Source organism: Hyperolius riggenbachi, chromosome 4 (assembly GCF_040937935.1).
Source record: "Hyperolius riggenbachi isolate aHypRig1 chromosome 4, aHypRig1.pri, whole genome shotgun sequence".
NCBI classification, from domain to species: Eukaryota; Metazoa; Chordata; class Amphibia; order Anura; family Hyperoliidae; genus Hyperolius; species Hyperolius riggenbachi.
Window position 1 is genome coordinate 436,377,936 of NC_090649.1, and position 21,882 is coordinate 436,399,817.

General features: G+C 45.7%; 1 protein-coding gene across 17 annotated transcripts in view; it reads left to right on the forward strand.

Moving 5' to 3' along the window:
• PLCB4 (phospholipase C beta 4) overlaps positions 1 to 21,882 on the forward strand; it is a 459,946-nt gene that overhangs the window by 389,434 nt on the left and 48,630 nt on the right. For 14 of the 17 annotated variants that reach the window (XM_068232509.1, XM_068232508.1, XM_068232514.1 and 11 more), the window contains one exon: positions 1,329 to 1,394. In XM_068232509.1, coding sequence (XP_068088610.1) covers positions 1,329 to 1,394 — 66 coding nt within the window. Of the gene's footprint in view, positions 1 to 1,305; positions 1,395 to 21,882 lie in introns of all 17 variants that reach the window. The other 3 variants (XM_068232525.1, XM_068232524.1, XM_068232526.1) reach the window with 1 other exon arrangement.

Below are 21,882 nucleotides of genomic sequence, written 5' to 3' on the forward strand. Positions count from 1 at the left end.
GCAGGATTGACTCTCTTATTCCCCCACTAAGTGGCACTGTAACACTGATATCCTCCTCCATGATATGACATGTGATCAGGATCCGAAGAAGGATATCAGTTTTAGAGCACCCCTCAGTGGGGGAGAAGGGAACCAATCCCAGGCCAGCGAAGGTAACATCAAATCACCCCCTGTGCCCGCTCTGCATTAGGCTGGCGCAGACACATGGGGTAACCGGGAATCGGGAATGAATGTGGTGCCACAGCGCATATCGAGTGGAACAAGCTATGGCCTACTGACAGGCATATACAGAATTTTACACGTTCAAGATTACATTATGTATGCCCAGCATAAATACTCAAATACTCTTTTCTTAAATGCAACACAATTTTGTGAAAATGGTTCTTCTGAAATTAGAATACAGCCTTAAAGGACTACTGTAAAGGGGTAGGGGGAAAAAAGAGTTGAACTTACCCAGGGCTTCTAACGGTCCCCGCAGACGTCATGTGCCCGCGCAGCCATATACAGATGCTCTGGTCCCTGCCTCCAGTTCACTTCTGGAATTTCCGAAAACCACTGCGCCTGGGCAGCCGTGTCCTCGCCCCCAGTGACGTCACCAGGAGCGTACTGTGCAGGCGCAGATCATACTGGGCCTGCGCAATACACTCCTGGTGATGTCAGCAGCGTTTTTCCGACTTTAAAGTCGGAAATTCCAGAAGTGAACAGGAGGTGGGGACCGGAGCAGGGCCGGGCCGAGGCATAGGCTGGAGAGGCTCCAGCCTCAGGGCACAGTGTAGGAGGGGGCGCAGAATTCATTCAGCTGTCATTCCTAATTGTGTTTGAAGCAGAAAGAAATAAAAAAAGGGGATACATGGCAGTGACTGCAAGCCAGATAACTAGATATTAAGGTGTTGGGGAGGTTGTGGGCCCTGTGGCCCTCTTAGTCTAATAGCAATCAGTGTGTGATGGCTGGGGTGGGAGGGACGGAGGGGCGCACTTTGGTGTCTCAGCCTTGGGTGCTGGAGGAGCTTGTCCCGCCTCTGGACCGGAGCATCAGTGAGTGGCTGCACGGGCACAGGATGTCTGCAGGGGACAATTAGAAGCCCCGGGTAAGTTCAACTCTTTCCCCTCCTACCCCCTACAGTAGTCCTTTAACACTGTGTGGTGTTTATCTTAGCCGGCCCACTTGCTTTGCATGACCAATCACACGTCTCTGTTGTATCTAAGTTCCCACCCCTTGTTGATCATTTCTTTGTTGTGCAAAACTGTTGATTCCAAAACAGTTTTCTGCTAATTGTCCACCTACTGTGTTTGCTGTATAAACAGTCAATTCTTGGGATCGATTTTAGGCATACATCAAGCAGCTAAAGAAGCAACAAAAAGAGCTGAACGCACTGAAGAAGAAGCATGCAAAAGTAAGTCATTTGTTTGTAATAACTTTACCAGTTTCTTAATTATTCCTTTGCAGAGCGTGACGTGGCACCTCTCCAGTTATATTGTATCTCATACAGATCGTCGTATGAATGTAGTATTACCATAACAAGGCAAATGCATAGATAAAATAGCTCAAATGGAACAGCAGGCATCTATCACACTTGTACCCCAATGCTAGCATTTCAAACTTGAGCAACAAAAATAACTACATTTTGAATGCAAATTAATAATGTACAGATTCTGTAAACTAGACACTTAAGGTGCCCATTTGGGATGATCAATGAAATGCAAATACTTTCAAATTCATGCAGATTTATGTAAAATTTTATGAACATTTATGCAGCTTGAAAATGGACCAATCAGTTTAAACCTGGGTTGGACTTGATTGGTCCATTTTGAAGCTACATATATTTACATGAAAATTTTTCATAATCCTTCAAGAACTCAGAAATATCAAAAAACTCATTGATCATCCCTAGTGCATATACACTCATTACATCCAAATACTTGCAGATACGACTCATCTGTTGGGAACCGATTCCCCAAAATGTCAGATTGATTGATTTTGACAAAAAAAAAGATCAAAAGTATCAATCGGACAGGATGGAAAATTTAAAACAATCGGTAACAGGGCAAGAGCATTGGCAGATTGATGGCCCATAGCTTTGCACTGCATCAAACATTGCGACTCTGCAGTTTGATCGATTTTCAATAGATTCCCAGGATTCTATTGGAAATTAATCAATGATGAACAGTGGACAGGAATTGATTCCTTCTAAATCGATTCTTTTCAGAAGATCATTGGTTTTGGAATATTGGGTGGAAAACTATAAGTGTATGGCCAGCTTTGCAGTAGATTCTTTATTATACACCTTATTCTCCTAGGCCTTGTCTTGATGATTTCAGCTTAAAGTGTGAGTGAAATACATACAGTTCAACAAAAGTCTTTTACTATAAACAACTTTACAAACAACTACAATTTAAAAAGTTGGAAAGATACGTCTTGGCGTGCAAACGACTATTATACACACAGAACGACTTGACGGATGACTTGACAAACAACTACAAATTTACATATTGTTACTCAACTGGTGAATGACTAAAATGTTCAAGGACCGCCACTCATCTACTAGTATTCACTTTATTGTATCAAGGTTAAAATTAACAACAACGGACCCTCCAACACCCCCCACCTATTAAAACCCTCAAAACCCACACTGGAATTCAAAGGAGCGCTCCTGGTCACAACCATACTCAAAACACCCACATTCATCCACCAAGGATTAATCAATCCACTAACTAGATGAAATGGAGGCTGATATACTGATTTTCAGTCTGCGGTGGCTCAGTCTACTTCAAAAATTCACTCCGGAGTATGATTTCCAGATAGCTAATCCTGCAGTATGGATGCACAGTCCAGAGTTTTAATCTTCAATAACTGCAACATACTTCTGCATAGCCATGTCTTTTAACACTTCCTTATGTGAATATAAGTATACAGTCCCTCTTCTGAACACCATGCCATCATATTACAACCTGGCTTCCGCTCGGCTGGATGATTTCCAAAACAAAGTTTCCCTTCAGCATAAAGGTATTACCTTCTCGCCGCCGATTCTAATGGCAAGGACTTCCTTCTGCGGCGTCCCGCAGTGTACAGGTACCTGTATTCGTGACTGTTTGCCGGCTGACCGTGTATCACGCATCCCTTCGTATGGACGCCAGTGCTGCTCCTCGTGTCCAACGTGTAGGCCACGCCCACATACGCGTTACGCCCACCAACGTGAGCTTCGTCAGTGTGATGACGCTGTGGCTGGGTGATTGTGGGAACACCCTCTTCTTCTTATGAGGGTGGGATTTTTATACTTTATTGAATTGTCCTAGTACCATGGCGTATGTTTTAGGGTCAGAAATTGATTCTGATATATCATCTGCATTTCAGAAAACCAGTAAAGAAAGTCAGGATGACCTTAAGGATCTGAAAAGATTATTTAGGATGCATAAAAAATTGTTATTAAAACACCTAAGACGCAAGTGGAGTGTCCAGACCATGCAATCTTATGTGGATAAGGGGGTAGTACCCTGGGGAATGAGAAATAGGTTTGTTCCAGCAGGACACTTAAGAAACCCCCGTTTTATGACTAAGTGGAAAAAGATGGCAATTGAAAATGATTTAAATGTGATGCGTATAATGATTGAGGAAGAAACCATTCAACTTGATACGCTAAAATCAGAAACGGCAGAAAGTATAGCACATTTGGAATGTCATAGATCTCATGCAGAATTTGCAAAATTGAATGACATGGTTAAACGAGAGGTGGAGGTGACTCAAAAAAAGATTAAGATGGTTAAACAGAATAAATTCCAGATTGATGTCAGTGAATGGAAGGACGGGGAATTCTACAATTGCAGTTATGGTAGAGCGAGATCTAGATCGAGGAGCAGAGGGAGGAGACCCCAGGAAGATGATACCCCCGATAGTTCACCTACCACTTCAGGAAAATCTATTTCTTTTTTAGGAGATGGAGAGGAAACAGGAGAGGAAGAAGAAGAAGAAAGAGAGGAAAGGGTAGGAAAACCAGACAGGAATGCGATGAGGGGGAGGGGAAGAGGTCAGAGAGGGAGGAGGAAGTGGGACAAAGAAATACAGCCCATTTTAAAGAAGAGAGTACAACCGGACAGGAAAGGCAAAACGCACAGGGAATAGATGAGAATGGAGAACCTGAAGACAGAGAGGATAAAAATAATATTGTGAATTTGACTAAATTTGAGTTAAGGGAGCAGCACATTTCAGTGCTAAATAAAGGATTATCCTTCTCGCCTGTTGTAGGTGGGGATCCCTTTGATACTTATAAGGATTTTCAGTTTTTTCTAAGGAATGTTTTGTTTAAGAAAATGTTTGTTAACAAAGAGAATATGTCCTCTCGGCCTGAAGAGACTCCAGAATCTGAACCCATAGTTAGATCCGTAGTGGAGAGGTCACTTCTGAGGGATCTAGAAGGGTTGATAGATGAAGGAAGCCCCATCCCCATGGTGTCGCAGGAAGGTAAGGATAATGGTGTTGTCTATTCTGACCTCAAAAAACGGTCAAGGTACATGCCTCCACTCTCCATGGACAAGAACATTAAAGTATTCTCTGAATTGGTCAGTCGAGATCTTGAATCTATACATTGGGGACCCAGGTTTGATAACCTATCCCCCTTGGAGAGACAGGCAGTCCTTGAATTAAAAGAGGCAGATGACATCATTATCCGAGGAAGTGATAAGGGGGGAAACATCGTACTATGGAGTAAAGAAGCATATTTTGAAGAAATGAATAGACAGCTTAATTGCAATGATACATATACGAAGCTACGTGATAACCCATTCCCGGGGATAATTAAGAAAAGAGATGAGATTTTAGAACAGGCTATGGAGGAGGGATCAATATCTGCAGCTGAATATAATTTTATGAAGTTACAACATTATAAAATCCCAGTACTGTATTTAATACCAAAAGTTCACAAAAATAGGGACAATCCCCCGGGAAGGCCCATAGTAGCTGCAATAGATGGACCGTTAGAGAAGGTTGGGGTCTTCATAGACGAGAACCTAAAGGGCTTAGTGGAAGAGCTACCATCTTTTATTAAAGACACCACTGAGTTGTTGAACCTAATTAGAGATTTTCAAATGGAAGACGATGATTTGTTAGTGAGTGTAGACATAGAATCCCTATATACTTCAGTCCCTCATGAGGTAGGAATTGAGGCAGTAAGGTATTTCTTGGCACAATATAGAGGATGGATGTCTAATAGAAATTGTACAGTAATTGAATTATTGAAGTTAGTCTTGCAGGAAAACTGTTTCATGGCAGATAGGTCGATGTACCGACAGACAAGGGGGACGTCGATGGGGGCAGCGTGCGCACCAGCCTATGCATGTCTGCATCTGGGGGCATGGGAAAGAGGTGATGTGTATACCCATCCCATGTTTGGGGCGCACGCTGCCCTCTGGCTTCGTTACATAGACGACGTCTTCCTTGTCTGGAGGGGACCAAGGAAAAATCTGGAGATATTTCTGGAGGATTTAAATGTAAACTCCAGAAATTTAAGAGTAACATACAGTATAGAAAGTGAGAGGTTATCTTTTTTAGATGTGATGATAAGGAAGAAAGATAGAAGACTACAGACAACTGTTTTCAGAAAAGATACGGCAGGAAACACATATCTTCATGCCTCAAGCTTTCACCCAAGGAGTCAAAAGTGGGGTATCCCCTATGGACAGCTCGTGAGGGTACGCCGAAATTGCTCGGAAGAGGAAGAGTTTGGGCTAGAAGTAAATAAAACGTGTGAACGGTTTAGGAAACGTGGATATCCTGAACAGGTTCTAGACAATGCCAGAGAGCGTGTTGGTGCAATTAACCGTGACGACGTTCTGAGAAAGAAACAAAAAAGAAAAAATGATGGGCAGGGGAAAGTGAGATTCATAACCACATATGGGTCTCACTGGCCCCAACTCAGGAAGGTGCTTGAAAAGCACTGGCATGTGCTAAGTCTGGACCCAGATCTGTTGAAGATTGTGGGTCCATATCCGTTGCTGACTCCACGGAGGGCCCCAAATCTTAAGGACACTTTGGTGAGGGCTGAGGTTCACTCTAAAAGTATTGATCCCAATTGGGGAAGGGGATTTTTAGGCCCCATCCCAAATGGGATGTTCCCATGTGGATCCTGCAGGTATTGCAGGCTAGTAGAAAAAACAAACGAGTTTGAGAATGCAAAGGGGAACAAAAAGTATGATATCAGAAATTTTGTGAACTGCAATTCAGAAGGTGTAATTTACATGATTACCTGCCCATGTGGACTGAAGTATATAGGGAAAACAAAAAGGAAGATAAAAGAGAGAATTGGTGAGCATGTAGGTAATATAACTGCTGTTGATGAAAAAAGCCCATTGGGTACACATTTCGCAATATTCCATGATAGTAATCCAGACTGTCTAAGGTACAAATGCATAATTAAACCAAAAATAAGCACAAGGGGTGGGGACTTTGAAAAATTATTGTACCAGATAGAGAGTAGGTGGATTTATACTTTGGGAACACTGATCCCACGAGGATTAAATTCTGAATTAAACCTGGTTCATTTTTTGAAAGAATATGGGTAGGTTTGGTCTTTGATTAAGCCAGACCTGTCTTAAGTTTACCCCCATCTATGAATAGTGGGATTGGCGGAGGTTGATTGGCATACAAAGACAAGTCTGGATTGCAGGGATGCTGGGAAGTGTAGACAAGTGTGATGCCAATGTCTGAGTGAGAATAGCAAAGAGAGGTACAAACAGGATATGAGAAAAAACTATATTGTAGTATGCAAGAAGGATATATGACTGAAAATTGTAGATTATGGGTGTGGAGGAAGAAAAAATCGATGGGCGAAAAATAGCCTCACACATACGTGGAAGAGTGATGATTCTGGTATAATGACAGAATTATTAAAGAAAGGGGTATGAAAACAACCTTACTATTAACAGTAATAAATCCTGTGCATATGAGAGGCAGTGACATGAGGCATTGATTAACAAAAAACCTATGGGGCTCTATTTGAATAAATATGGACTATACCTCCTTAAATTCAAAGTATGTGAAACTGAAACGCAAAAAACATCTAGAGCGCAGAATCAAAGTGAACCCAAAGAGAGGCGTGGATATAGGACATTCATGTTTTTAAAAGGAAGAGGGTGTTCCCACAATCACCCAGCCACAGCGTCATCACACTGACGAAGCTCACGTTGGTGGGCGTAACGCGTATGTGGGCGTGGCCTACACGCTGGACACGAGGAGCAGCACTGGCGTCCATACGAAGGGATGCGTGATACACGGTCAGCCGGCAAACAGTCACGAATACAGGTACCTGTACACTGCGGGACGCCGCAGAAGGAAGTCCTTGCCATTAGAATCGGCGGCGAGAAGGTAATACCTTTATGCTGAAGGGAAACTTTGTTTTGGAAATCATCCAGCCGAGCGGAAGCCAGATTGTAATATGATGGCATGGTGTTCAGAAGAGGGACTGTATACTTATATTCACATAAGGAAGTGTTAAAAGACATGGCTATGCAGAAGTATGTTGCAGTTATTGAAGATTAAAACTCTGGACTGTGCATCCATACTGCAGGATTAGCTATCTGGAAATCATACTCCGGAGTGAATTTTTGAAGTAGACTGAGCCACCGCAGACTGAAAATCAGTATATCAGCCTCCATTTCATCTAGTTAGTGGATTGATTAATCCTTGGTGGATGAATGTGGGTGTTTTGAGTATGGTTGTGACCAGGAGCGCTCCTTTGAATTCCAGTGTGGGTTTTGAGTGTTTTAATAGGTGGGGGGTGTTGGAGGGTCCGTTGTTGTTAATTTTAACCTTGATACAATAAAGTGAATACTAGTAGATGAGTGGCGATCCTTGAATTTTGTGCTGATCGATTGATATTGGTCCTGCCTTCCCTCACATTAAAGAGTAACTGTCAGGCTGCAGAAGCTAATTTAAACCTCTATTCTCCTGTGTTAAACAGTTTAGAAGGAAGCTCAAAAGCCATTAGTGAAGATAAACATTTCAGTTACCTTTGATGTGTGCTTATCTTAAAGTCTGTTATAGACCCATAAAGACGCAAGCCGCAGCTAAACTGCAAAGCATTCTGGGGCCCTCCCCTCGGCTGCTAATGAGACGGTACAGGAGCTTCTAATCAGTCCAGCGCGAAGCACTGATAAATCTCGGGGCAGAGTACACTGCAGGACTCAGCTATTGTTCCTAGCCACATGGCTCATTAATATTCACTGCACACCGTGTTGTTCAAGAACGAGCTTATCTGTGATCAGAAGCAGGCAGGACATGACGACACATTTGGCTTCACAAACATGGAGCCTGCCATGAGCTGTCAGGAGCATCTATCTCTGCATATACTATATACAAATTCTGTGAAATCCAAACGTGGACAGTGAAATGCATATGTAATGTAAGTACAGCCAATCTTTAGCTACTGATATATGTGTTTATTTTCTCTGAGACCCTATACCTAACAGCTCCTCTTTAAGTGAGGTTTACTAGTGGAATTACGATCTGTGCGGCAGATTTATCAATATTGCTGAATGACTAAAATGTTCTAGTTAGTAATGGAAGTCATTGAAAAGTCATAGCAGTCATAGCAGCTGTACGTATTGCCATGTTGGACACAACTTCTCTCGGTCGTTCGTCAAGTCAATCCAACAGTTGGATTAACCTGAGCTGCAGCTTATCAATTGTTGGTCGCCTCTTATCAGTGATAATGCCTTGTCGTTTGCATGTCTTTTACTTGACAAAAATCGCCCAACTTCTTCAAGTCGTTTGATATTCGTGCATTTAAAAGACTTTTGTTGAGCGTGTGTATGAGCCTTTAGAAATGTAACTCTTCAGGATAGTGCCATCTCTGGTAGCAATTCTGCATCATTTGCCCTCTAGGGATACCTGACTCATTGATGTTCATTTACAAATGATAATCAACTGATTGCTCTGCATATAGTATCTCTTTTCTAATGATCCATTCACATGTTCTCTCTAATCTACTTTAAGAATCATTTGTTCTGAAATCTTTTAGGAAGGTCTTACTGAGGTTGTACATATAATATGTTTTTATGGGATACCAATGTTAATATTGTATTTATATGTTATCGAATGCACACATTTTCTACAATAGAGTCACAGATATAGCACATTTTGATGACCTGGACACTTCGTCCCTTCTAGATGCACTGCACAGCATCACCTGATGTATAACACTATCTTAGGTCTTTCGCCGTAGAACGGCGGAACTCCGCCCCCTCACCCCCGACCTTTCCCTGTCACAACTCTACACCAATGAGACGGCGCCGGAGGCGGGGACGAAAGGTCCTATACAGGAGGCTTCCCGGCGCCGTCTCTTCACGGACACGCATGTGAGCAAGCGCCCGAGCGGCGTGAAACGGCTGTAGTGCCGTCCGCATCTTCCCCTGGTCACCTCTCCCTTCCACACCGCCTCAACTTCAAGCACACAGGTTTGGCACCTTCTTTTTGCGTATGTCAAGGCTGTTCATATTTTTGACTGAGGAACGAAATAAATCTTTGGAACTGTTTATGATACAGGTGCACAGTATCCTCCTTTACATGTACTGTACTTGTTTTTGGTGCCCTGCACAAAATTACTTGCTGCACATTTCATAGCTCTTCCTGCATGTCCCAGTGAAGTGGTTGGAACAATAATAAGGTGTAGGAATCGCATGTTGCATGTGATGCATAGCACCCTCGGAAGCTAGGCCATTAATCCCCAAGTCCAAGCATATGAGTGCCAGATCTCAAGCTATCCTGCTATACTGTACCAGTTTCAAGTGTGTCCGGATCTAGAGCACCAGGTGCATCCATGAATGTGGAGAGGGGGACATCGGAGGACAACCCTGCGGAATTGGAGAGTGACACGGATTCCTCTCTGGATTTTCCATTAATTAGTCAGGGTGTCACAGAAGGCCGAGAGGGAGCTAGTTCCTTTTTTAGCTGCAGTGCAAGCCCAGCTCCAGCTAACAGGGATGTGGTGACCAGGGTGTTGGAGTTGAGATTGGGAGGGCTGTGTGAGAAAGAGACCAAACTTTTCTGGACAGCCACCACTTTGAACAAGTATAAGGAGGAAGGCTACATTGCAAGGGGCTTTAGGTCCTACAGAGAACCGTCAGAGTACAGAGACGATAGGAAATTTGTGGAGAAGTGGGAGACTGCGCATTTAAATTACTGCAAGACTTTGCAAGAAATCGTTAGAGAACGAACAATAGAGGAACATAATAAGATTTCCGGAGAACTCCAGGAGACCAGGGAACAACTACAAGAAGTAGCCTCAGAGGAGAACTTCACAGCAATTATTGCAAAAATCGAGAAAAAGATCTTGCCGATCCAAAACGAGCTTAAGGCTAGGAAACTTAAAAAGTTCCACCGTGATCGAGACGACTTCAGGAAAGGCAGAATCTTTTATTGGGGACAGGGAGGCACACCACAACGGGGGACCAAGCCAAGAAAAGGCAAGGGCTATTGGACCACAGATTCCGGTTCGGATTCAGAGGAAGACGGCAGTAATACCAGTAATAATAAGAAACCGGATAGGAAGCCGAAACCTAAACATCCTAGGAAAAAGAAGGGGGACTATAATCGAGACCCAAAGGCCAAACCCAGTCAGCCGAAACCATGTGCCTCCACCCCTTTAGGCGGGGAGTCCGCAGAGGAGGAAGACACAGACACTGGGAGAAACGTAACCTGGGACTCACCTGTGGCCACCAGGAGCCATTACAGCCACAGCAATGTCAAACGAAAGAGGACAAAGGAGTAAGAACGCCCGCAGAATCAGGAATCCAACAATGTTCAGAGGGAGAACTCCAGGTGGTCAATTTAACCAACCAGACTATTCCTGAAAGCTGCATTGCCCTCTTAAAGAAGGGTCTGGGATTTTCACCTGTACAGAATTTTGATTATGTGGACTTCTTTGTTGACCTATATAAGGCCACCAGGAAGATGATGATCACCCAACTTTACAAAAGCGGGGAGGGGACGCTCCAAGGACGGAATGATGGAGGCCCAACATCGGTGGAGAGTCCCTTATCCACCCTCGGGTTTAGCCCCGAGGTGGACTGGGACGCCACCGAGATAGAGGCACTCCGGATACTAGAGGAGCTGTGGGAGGAGGGAGGTTCCTGTGATGTGGAGGAGAGACAGGCACCTTTATCAAACCTGTCCCTGGGTAACCCCACTGACTTTCGAGCATGCAGGTCCACACGGCCCATACCCATTCCCCCCGGTTCCCCGATCGATCAGTTTTTTCACCAGGTCGCGTCGGAGATGAAAGCTACGTGTTACAACCAGGCCCCCGATAATTTAAATAAGACCGATAAAGCCGCCATTAGGTGGCTAAGGCAACGCCGTGACCTGGTGATAAAGCAGGCGGACAAAGGGGGGAATGTGGTGATCATGTCCAGTGAGTTTTACACAAATGAGGCCCATAGGCAACTAAACAACACTGAGTTTTATCAGAGACTGGGAGGCAATCCCACCCTAAAGTACCAGGCCAGCCTCCGTTCCTTGTTAAGACAGGGGGTGGAGAAAGGGTACATGTCACAGAGATTGGCAGTTGACCTGCTTCCCATGTCTCCCCGAAGTCCTGTGTGGTACCATCTTCCCAAGTTGCACAAGTCTTCAGAGAGCCCCCCAGGGAGACCAATCGTCTCGGGGTGCGGCTCCCTGACAGAACGTCTGTCCCGGTTCCTTGACCACCTACTACGCCCCCTGCTCCGGGGGGTCCCATCCTACCTGGCGGATACACTCGACACAATTAACTTGGTCGAGAAAATCCTGTGGAGAAGTGACTACAAAATGGCCACCATAGACGTGGAAAGTCTCTATAGTAGGATACCCCATGAGGGGGGCCTGGGGGCGGTTCGAAGGTACCTGGACAGAACAAGCAAGGACGAGGGGTACAAGGATTTTCTTTGTGATTGTCTAAATTTCGTATTGACACATAATGCTTTTATGTTCGATGGAAGATGGTACCACCAGAGGTCGGGGACAGCCATGGGAACCTCTGTGGCATGTACCTATGCAGGTCTTTTTCTGGGGGCATGGGAGGAGGACTACGTACACAACCCCAGAAATCCATTCAGACAGAATATAAAGACCTGGGCCAGGTATGTGGACGATGTGCTGGTCGTGTGGCAGGGAGACCAGGAGGAGTTTAGTGCCTTCATGAGTTACCTCAATGATAATCAGGTGAATATGCGCTTTACGTCAGAGGTAGGCGAGCAATCCATCAGTTTTCTGGATCTGAGGATTAGGCCCAATGGGGCCAACCTAGCCTGTGAGGGGTACAGGAAGGACACGGCTGTGAACTCCCTTCTTCACAGACATAGCTTCCATCCTAAGCATGTCAAGACCTCCCTGCCATACGGCCAGTACCTGCGTCTAAGACGAAATAACTCCAACATGGAGACTTTCGAGGTACAGGCACGGGAACTTACTGCAAGACTTGAAGCCAGAAATTACGACAGGCACTGCTTGGAGGAAGCCCAGGATAGGGCAAGAAAAATGAATAGGAACTCCCTCCTCCTGAGAGGCTCGGGGAGTCGAAAAAATAATAAGAAAAGTAACTTAACTCTCACTTTCGACTTCACCCCGATGTCAGCAAAGTTGACCCAAATCATAAAAAAGAATTGGGGGGTAGTGACGAGAGATCCAGCCCTCCACAAGGTGTTTCCGGACCCCCCCAGAGTTGTGTTTAGAAGGGCCCCCACCTTGGGGGACACCCTAATCCGAAGCGAATACCGCTCACCCCCTATTAGGAATTGGCTTTCGGACAACCGTCCGAAGGGCAACTATAAGTGCGGCCACTGTGACTTCTGTGCCAATATGTGGGAGGGCACAAACTATCGCCTGGGAGGCCTACAGTGGGAAGTGAGGGCTTTCATCACTTGTCAGACCAAATTTGTCTCCTATGTGGTATTCTGCCCCTGCCTCTTCTACTATGTTGGAAAAACAACTCGCCCCCTTAAAGAAAGGGTAGGTGAGCATTTTAATTCGATCAAATCGGGCAAGGGTAGTCCCAGACTGATTGAGCATGTGAGGGAGGCTCATGGTGGGAGGGCAAGATGCCTAAGATTCGCAGGTCTCCTACATGTTGCCCCGTCAGGGAGAGGGGGTGACCGTGACCGGGAATTAACCAGACGAGAATCACGGGTCATCTTGCGCTCCGAAGCCATGGGACCTCTGGGCCTGAATGATAGACTAGAGCTGGCGTGTTTCCTTGAACCTTAGGGCTCCTGGTGTCCCCCTTCCTTTTCTCCTTCTTGAGGTACCCTATATCTCCGCCTAGTGAATGTTTCTCCCTGAAGGTTCTGATTCCGGGTTCTTCCTTTTGGTTTTTCCTCTTTTTTTCTCCTTCGGGTGCGTTTGGGGGTGGCGACTTGTGAGCCTCTCACTAGGTGTGGGCAGATGTGAACGCCAATATGGGGTGAATGACTGTCCGCACGAGCGGCATACAGGTACCATAAATATTAAAAATAATAAATACATAACGCATAGGTAATGCAACAGAGGTCCCCAATAGGTGGGCCTGTATGGATCCACATAGGATCCAATAAAACATATAATGGATAGTATAAAAAAATTGTCCCTTGGTTTGGGTGCCTGATGCGGCCCGATGCGGACAGCCGACTGCGGGGGTGAATTTATCCGCCTTTGGGTGAGTCGAGGAACCTAGGGTCTTTGGCACCCCTGAAATCTAAGAATCAATAAAGTTCTTCCCCACATACGATAGGTGAGATGGTGTTGGGACCTGGCCCCCTTTGGGATGCCTTTGGAGGACCCCAAACACACCCCCCCCCCCTTTTTCTCTCCTCCTCTCCTCTTTTTCCTTTCCCCTCCTACTCCTCTAGTGTCTCGCTTGTACTTTCCAATATCCAATAGTGGGGACAAAGGATGCCCCCACAACAATGAGATGTGTGAGCCTGCTCCCTACCAATATGAGCATGAAGCACCTTAGTGTAGCAATAGTGTAGTCCTTTTTCCTCCTTCCCTTTCGTTCATAAGGATATGACAGGGATAAGGGTGAATATAACCCATAGGGTCTCTAAGTTCCCACACAGCCCTCCCGATCTTTTTTAATGGGGTTTTTTTCGGGTTTGGGGGTCCCCATACGGGGTGTTCTTATCAGATCAAATAAAGGAATCAATTTTATATTTTAGAGATAGAACAGGCGGGTATAATGTCATATCCTCAGGTATATGGTGTGGACAGATGTCAATTTGCACAGAGCACGGCTATATGCCTCCCTTTATAGACACAATGAATTGTTTTTATGGGATACCAATGTTAATATTGTATTTATATGTTATCGAATGCACACATTTTCTACAATAGAGTCACAGATATAGCACATTTTGATGACCTGGACACTTCGTCCCTTCTAGATGCACTGCACAGCATCACCTGATGTATAACACTATCTTAGGTCTTTCGCCGTAGAACGGCGGAACTCCGCCCCCTCACCCCCGACCTTTCCCTGTCACAACTCTACACCAATGAGACGGCGCCGGAGGCGGGGACGAAAGGTCCTATACAGGAGGCTTCCCGGCGCCGTCTCTTCACGGACACGCATGTGAGCAAGCGCCCGAGCGGCGTGAAACGGCTGTAGTGCCGTCCGCATCTTCCCCTGGTCACCTCTCCCTTCCACACCGCCTCAACTTCAAGCACACAGGTTTGGCACCTTCTTTTTGCGTATGTCAAGGCTGTTCATATTTTTGACTGAGGAACGAAATAAATCTTTGGAACTGTTTATGATACAGGTGCACAGTATCCTCCTTTACATGTACTGTTGTACATATAAAGGTGGCCACACACGATACAATAAAATGATCGAATTTTATGGCAATTCGATAAAAACGATCGGATCTCTTGGAAAAATCGAAAGCTTTTTTTCATTCGACTGAAAAATCCGAACGGATTTCCAGTTTTCTTAGATTTTTATCGATCCGGAATGCCAGACATTTTTCTTCAATCTTTCTAAAGATTGTATGGTGTGTGTTAGATTGTCAGTTTATCAATATACACACCCTAGCAATTTTGTCAGAGTTTCCAATCAGTTTTAGCATAATTGGGGAAAAATGTAACATAGGTGTGTGGTGCATTGGTCATATTTTTGAAATGTTACAATCAGTCAGAAAAATGTATTGCAATTCTTAAATTGAACAGATACTTAAATTGTATGGTGTGTGGCCCCCTTTAGTGTGATCATAAAACAACAGACTTTACTCTCTGTAAGTACATAACAGCCTGCTGTATAACGCTGTACTGGACAACAGAAAGGAGGGTAGGTGGTATGACATTGACTAGTCTGAATTCATATGTGACTCACAGCTAGGCTGGAAAGACTGACAGCACTTGTGCATCTTTAGCTGCCCTTTTCATCTTCTGCACACACACTTCCTGGTCAAAATGTCTATAGATGGCAAAGAGGGCAGAAATGCTAATGATTTTGCATTGAATATGTGCACTTCTGATGATACTTAGCCGTTTAGTAGCTGTGCATCATTGCAGTTTACTTCATCCATCTTCCAAATTAAGACCAAAGCCATAGAAAGTTCACTGCCATTAAGAATTGCGATTTATTTACAGATTTTAGTTCGATTTTTAACAATTTCTAAAATGCTGGACAAGGTAGACGTTGTTTCCACTCCAGAGCCCCGAAGATCTGTGAAGACGCAACAGGAAATCATTTATGAAAACTTGTCCAAATGAATTAACGAATTGTATGACCAGGCTGGTTTTAAAGTACACCTGTAACAAAAAAAAAACAGCCCCTTTGGGGTACTTACCTCGGGAGGGGGAAGCCTCTGGATCTTAATGAGGCTTCCCTCATTCCTCTTCAGCCTCAGGGATCTAGCGCTGGCTCCCCCGAAATTTCCTCTGACAAGCACTGTGCAGGCGCAGTAGCATGCGCAATATTTATCTTCAGGGCTACTGTGCAGGTGTAGTAAAAGCTCTCTGCTCGGGCTACAACAGAAATAGCCGAGCCAGGTCAGGTCTGCTCAACTGCACAGGCTATTTCACCAGAGCCAGATTAGACAGCTTCTACTGTTCCTCGCTGGAGCCCAAAAGGTAAATATTGCTGCACATGGAGTTCAGGGGCTTTCTGCACTGGATCTAGGAGGGTGAAGAGGACAGGGAAAGCCTCATTTGGATGCAGTGGCTTCCCTCTCCCGAGTTAAAGTAAACCAAAGATCTAAAAATAGTAAGAATCAATACTTACCCCGGGCTTCCTCCAGCCTCATAAAAATGTCTAAGTCCCTCTGTGTCTTCCCACAGTCTGCCGTTCAGCCCCAGTAACAGGCTCAGTTGGGTCCAGTCTGGGTCTTCTGTGCATACACAAGAGGTCCATGCATGCGCAGAAGACCCAGGATGGACCAGAGTGAGCCTGTTACTGGGGCTGATCACGGCTGAATGGCAGATCGCGGGAGGACACTGAGGGACTCAGACGTGTTTATGAGGCTGGAGGAAGCCCAGAGTAAGTATTGATTTTTGCTATTTTTAGATCTCTGATACACTTTAAGTACCCACATAGGGGCTGCTTTTTATTACAGATTTCCTTTAAGTACACCCCCACAGTTTTTCTTTACATTACTAGTATAGCTTTAAATAAATGTATTTTGGGTTTTTTTAATGATGTCTTTAACTCTGGTGGGGAAATGTTCTCTCTACTTGTATCTCTTTCAGCATCTGAAAAGAAAGGGAACCGACTTCCAAAATTGTTTAGCTGTCAACGAAACAGGCATTTGTCTCCTATTGGGAATATGTCTTCCCAGCTTATTTTACTGCCAAATCTGTACTGTCATGGCGAAATTGTGACAGTTGGGATGAATGCGTTTTGTTTGTTCTTATATTTTCTAGTTTTGTTAGGCCTTGAAAAACCATGCCCCCCCCCCACACACACACACACACATACACACTCACACCCCCAGAGGAACGGGGGAAAATAGCTGGGACACATTTACCACTAGTCACATGACGACAGGCAGCACATAACATACACAATGTTCTATTTTTACATGTATTTTACATTTTAGCCAACTCACTGCAGCTACCAGACATTTGTACTGAAGTCCAGTAGCGGAATGTGGGAGATCGGGTGTGCAGGTTGCTGTATGGCTCTATAAACGCAGATCACACAGCAGGAAGTGTGCTATAGTGTCTCAGCCCAGTCATGTTCATGAGAGCTCAGCCAAAAACCTTCTTACAGGATGTGACATCACAGGTTTAAAAAAGAACAGACAGCTTCCTTTTGTTAACAGAAAACTTATACCCAGCATTTCCTCCAACTGTGTGCTCTGTATATAAGTGCATCATGGGGCTTCCTTACCCTCTACTGTCCTGACCCGGGCTGGAATTATAGAACCATGTGCTCTCTTTATCTCTGAATGATGCTATTAACTCCTATACTTTATTCTCTGTGTTTTGTCTTGAGGCCATCATCACCTGAACATAGCCCTGGAAAGGTTTATATGATAAGCAGTACACTAGGAATGAAGGATCTGTAATCTAAACAAAGTTTACACTGCAGGACGCAGTATCAAGTAATGCATGTGCCACCTGGTGGCGACAGACACCGGCCAGAAGTTGTTTCGGACAATAATAAGTCCATCTTCAAACCAAAGTAAAGTACACTGAAATGTAAATACACTGCACTATACATGCATAGACATATGACTATGGTAGGGATTCGATTGTGAGCCCCTCTGAGGGACAGTTAAGAGCAGAGGGGTATCTAGAGGGGTACAGACATGGCTTGTGCCATGGGCGCCAAAGCACCGCCTGCTCCTGTGCCTCCATGCCTGCCCCCGTGCCTCCCGTCACTCAGACCTCTGATCAGATTATTTCTGTTATCTGGCGAACATAGCTATATAATTTATGTGATGGCACACTTGGCTTAGTGTTAGAAAAGAGAACAGAGAGGGAATAAAGAAATATATTTTTTTTGAAAAACTAACTTCAGCAATATCCCGAGTCAAAAAACACAGGCAACCATAACACATGTAGGCGAGAAAGGATGCTGTTTTAAAGGGGAAGGGGGCTCTGACTGGGGGGTAGCAATTTCAGTGTTTGCCATAGGCTCTATAATACCCAGATCTGCCCCAGTTAAGTCACAAAACTATATATAAATAATAATAACTAGCCAACCCGCGTCGTAGCATACGCCGCATCTATCTATCTAATAGAGTACGTGCCTCAACCTTGAAGCAAGAAGAAGTAGGCTTTCCATGAGAAAATGTATGCATGCTCAAACACCAAGTTTAACCCTAGCAAGTCTGGCTTTGCAAATCCGGCCTAATTGGCTATTCATGAGGCAATGCTCATGCAAATATGCATTTGCTTTCGCATGCCAAACTATGCAGGGTCAAAAAACCAATACTGCAAAGTGCTCTCTCGCTGCCTGGGAACTACAGCGGCACCCCGGAGTGGGAGGCTGGGTGGCGCAGCCGCCCCCCCCCCCCCCAAGCGTGGCCAGCGCTGGGGAGAGCCGTCCGCACCCACCTCCTAATATTAAAAACAGCCACTTACCTTAACGTCCATTGGGTTCTGCTACATGCGCATTAATTTTCTCATGGAAAGCATTTTGTGCAGTTTGTATCCTTTGGAGGCAGGTGGTGGATGGCTTGCTCCAGTGGTGTGAACCCTGGAGTGAGTGCGCCTGTCCTCCCCCCCCCCCCCCCCCCCCTGGAGTGCTGTATGTGAGCCAGCCCTGAGCTCTAAAGCTCAGGGTGACCCATGCTTCTCTCCTTTCTCATGTGGTGCCCCCAAATTAATGCGCATGTAGCAGAACGCAATGGACGTTAAGGTAAGTGCCTGTTTTTAATATTGGGAGGTGGGTGCAGACGGCTCTCCCCGGCGCTGGCCACACTTGGGGGGGGGGGGGTTGTCCACGCCACCCAGCCTCCCCCTCCGGGGTGCCGCTGTGGTTTCCAGGCAGTGAGAGAGCCTGGGACCCTGCGGTCCCCCCAGTTGTATAAAAAGGGGGCATTGGAAATCCTCCCCGTGGCGCTCCTGGAGGCCTGGAGCACACCAAAAACTGCTAGCAGATGCGCAAAATGCTAGCAGATTTTTAAACACTTTTTCTTATTTTTCTGTAGCATTTCACCTAGCATTTTGCGGTTTTGTAAAGCGTTTTTGGTGTAGTAGATTTCATATATTGTTACAGTAAAGCTGTTACTGAACAGCTTCTGTAACAAAAACGCCTGCAAAACCGCTCTGAACTGCCGTTTTTCAGAGCGGTTTGCGTTTTTCCTATACTTTACATTGGAGGCAGAAACGCCTCCGCAATCCAAAAAATGCCTCACCTCGGGAGTATGCGTTTCAGCAAAACGCCTCCCGCTCTGGTGTGCAGCAGCCCATTGAAATACATTACCCAAGCGTATCCGCAGCCGCAAGTGGATCGCAAAACGCTGCCGAACCGCTCTGGTGTGCACTAAGCCGGATAGTGCTAATGTAGCATGTAGCAGGGTGACTGCTTTGTGGTATTGGTTTGTGCATGCATTTGCATGAGCATTGCCTCATGAATAGCCAATTAGGCCAGATTTGCAATGTCAGACTTGCTAGGGTAAGGCCTCTTTTCCATGGACTGTGAATAGGCAGTGAAATGGCTCTCAAACTCTCACAACTGCTCACTGCTGCCTGGTAACTGCTCGCTGCTGCCTGGTAACTGCTCGCTGCTGCCTGGTAACTGCTTGCTGCTGCCTAGTAACTGCTTGCTGCTGCCTGGTAACTGCTTGCTGCTGCCTGGTAACTGCTTGCTGCTGCCTGGTAACTGCTCACTGATGCCTGGTAACTGCTTGTTGCTGCCTGGTAACTGCTTGCTGCTGCCTGGTAACTGCTTGCTGCTGCCTGGTAACTGCTTGCTGCTGCCTGGTAACTGCTTGCTGCTGCCTGGTATCTGCTCACTGCTGCCTGGTATCTGCTCACTGCTGCCTGGTAACTGCTTGCTGCTGCCTGGTAACTGCTTGCTGCTGCCTGGTAACTGCTTGCTGCTGCCTGGTAACTGCTTGTTGCTGCTTGGTATCTGCTCACTGCTGCTTGGTAACTGCTTGCTGCTGCCTGGTAACTGCTTGTTGCTGCCTGGTATCTGCTCACTGCTGCCTGGTAACTGCTTGCTGAGCACACAGCTCAACAGTCCGTGGAAAAGAGGCCTTAAACTTGGTATTTGAGCACGCATACATTTTCTCATGCAAAGTACTTCTTCTTCTTGTTTGAGGCTGCTTACACACCAAGACGTTACAGGCGCACGTTAGTGCGCCTGTAACGCTCCCCCAACGCACAGCAATGTAACACAAGTGGGCTGTTCACACAGCCCACGTTGCGTTACATGTAATGCTGCACGTTCGGTGCAAAGTGCAGCATGCTACGGCGTTGGAGCGGCTATAGCCGCGTTAGACTGTTTGCACATGCGCAGTGGGGGGCGGAGAGGAGGCGGGGAGAGCCAGCTACAGTAGCCGCGCACATGGCTACTTAATATTCACTGCACTGGCGGCAGCTGATTGGCCGGCGGGACCACGTGATGCGGAGTGTCTCGCTCCGCATCACGTGGTCCCGCTGGCCAATCAGCGCCACTCTGGGAGACATTATAGGAATCAAGCAGCCGAACGCGGCTTACTCTACCGTCGGCTTTTGCAGCACCATACGTTGTGTTAGGTGCACGTTATGCGACCTTAACGTGGCACCTAACACAACGTCTTGGTGTGCAAGAAGCCTGAAGGTTGAGGCACTTAGTCTATTATATATATAGATGTGCACTTTACTTTGTCTTAAAGATGGACATAATATTGTCTGAAACAGCGCCTGGCTGGTGATTGTCGTCACTAGGTGACACATGCATCACATGATTATTATTATTATTATTTAGTATTTATATAGCGCCGACATATTACGCAGCGCTGTACAGTGTATATATATATATTTTGTCACTAACTGTCCCTCAAAGGAGCTCACAATCTAATCCCTACCATTGCCATATGTCTATAGTACGTAGTGTAAGTACTGTAGTCTAGGGCCAATTTTTTTTTTGGGGAGCCAATTAACTTATCTGTATGTTTTTGGAATGTGGGAGGAAACCGGAGTGCCCGGAGGAAACCCACGCAGACACGGAGAGAACATACAAACTCTTTGCAGATAGTGCCCTGGCCGGGATACGAACCAGGGATCCTGTGCTGCAAGGCGAGAGAGCTAACCACTACGCCACCGTGCTGCCCCAGTGTCCTGCAATGTAAAGTGCTGAAAGTATCTGTCCTCCATTTTTGTATTTTGCCAGATGATGTGCAATTTTTAGTTAGTGGACTGAGAATCGGGCCAAAGGTTCCGCCTTATCCTCGCCAGGACCACAAAGCTTAGAAACACCCACACCCATTAGACCCTTGAAATCTGTACAAGCCCATCCACCCCGTGGCGGTCCACAACTCCCCCTTAGGCCTCGTTCAGAGTATACGCGCTGCCGTGCGCATTTTGGCAGCGCGTATAGTGTGCGACACGCAAGAACGGTAGAAGGGCATAGACAGCCCTTCTACTGTTCCCATCATATGCGCTATCGCGTACTGCACGCATTTTTGTGAATCGCAGCGCAGATCCCATTCATTGTAATGAATGGGATCTGAAGCGCAGCGCATAGGAGCGCAGATGGCGTGCGATTGGACGCGCTGCGTTTCGATCGCACAGCCATCTGCGCTAAATGATGTGAACGAGGCCTAAGGCTGTTGCTGTCTGCTCACTGTTATCTGTTAATGGAAGTTGCTGTACAGTTAATGTTACAGTCTTGCTATATGTTGCATTACTACCACTGTACTATCTTTGGTAACTTGATAATCTGCATTGCCCTCTTCCATTGTTTTACTTTTATTGTTATATTATGATCACTGTGCCCTGTTGTTCCC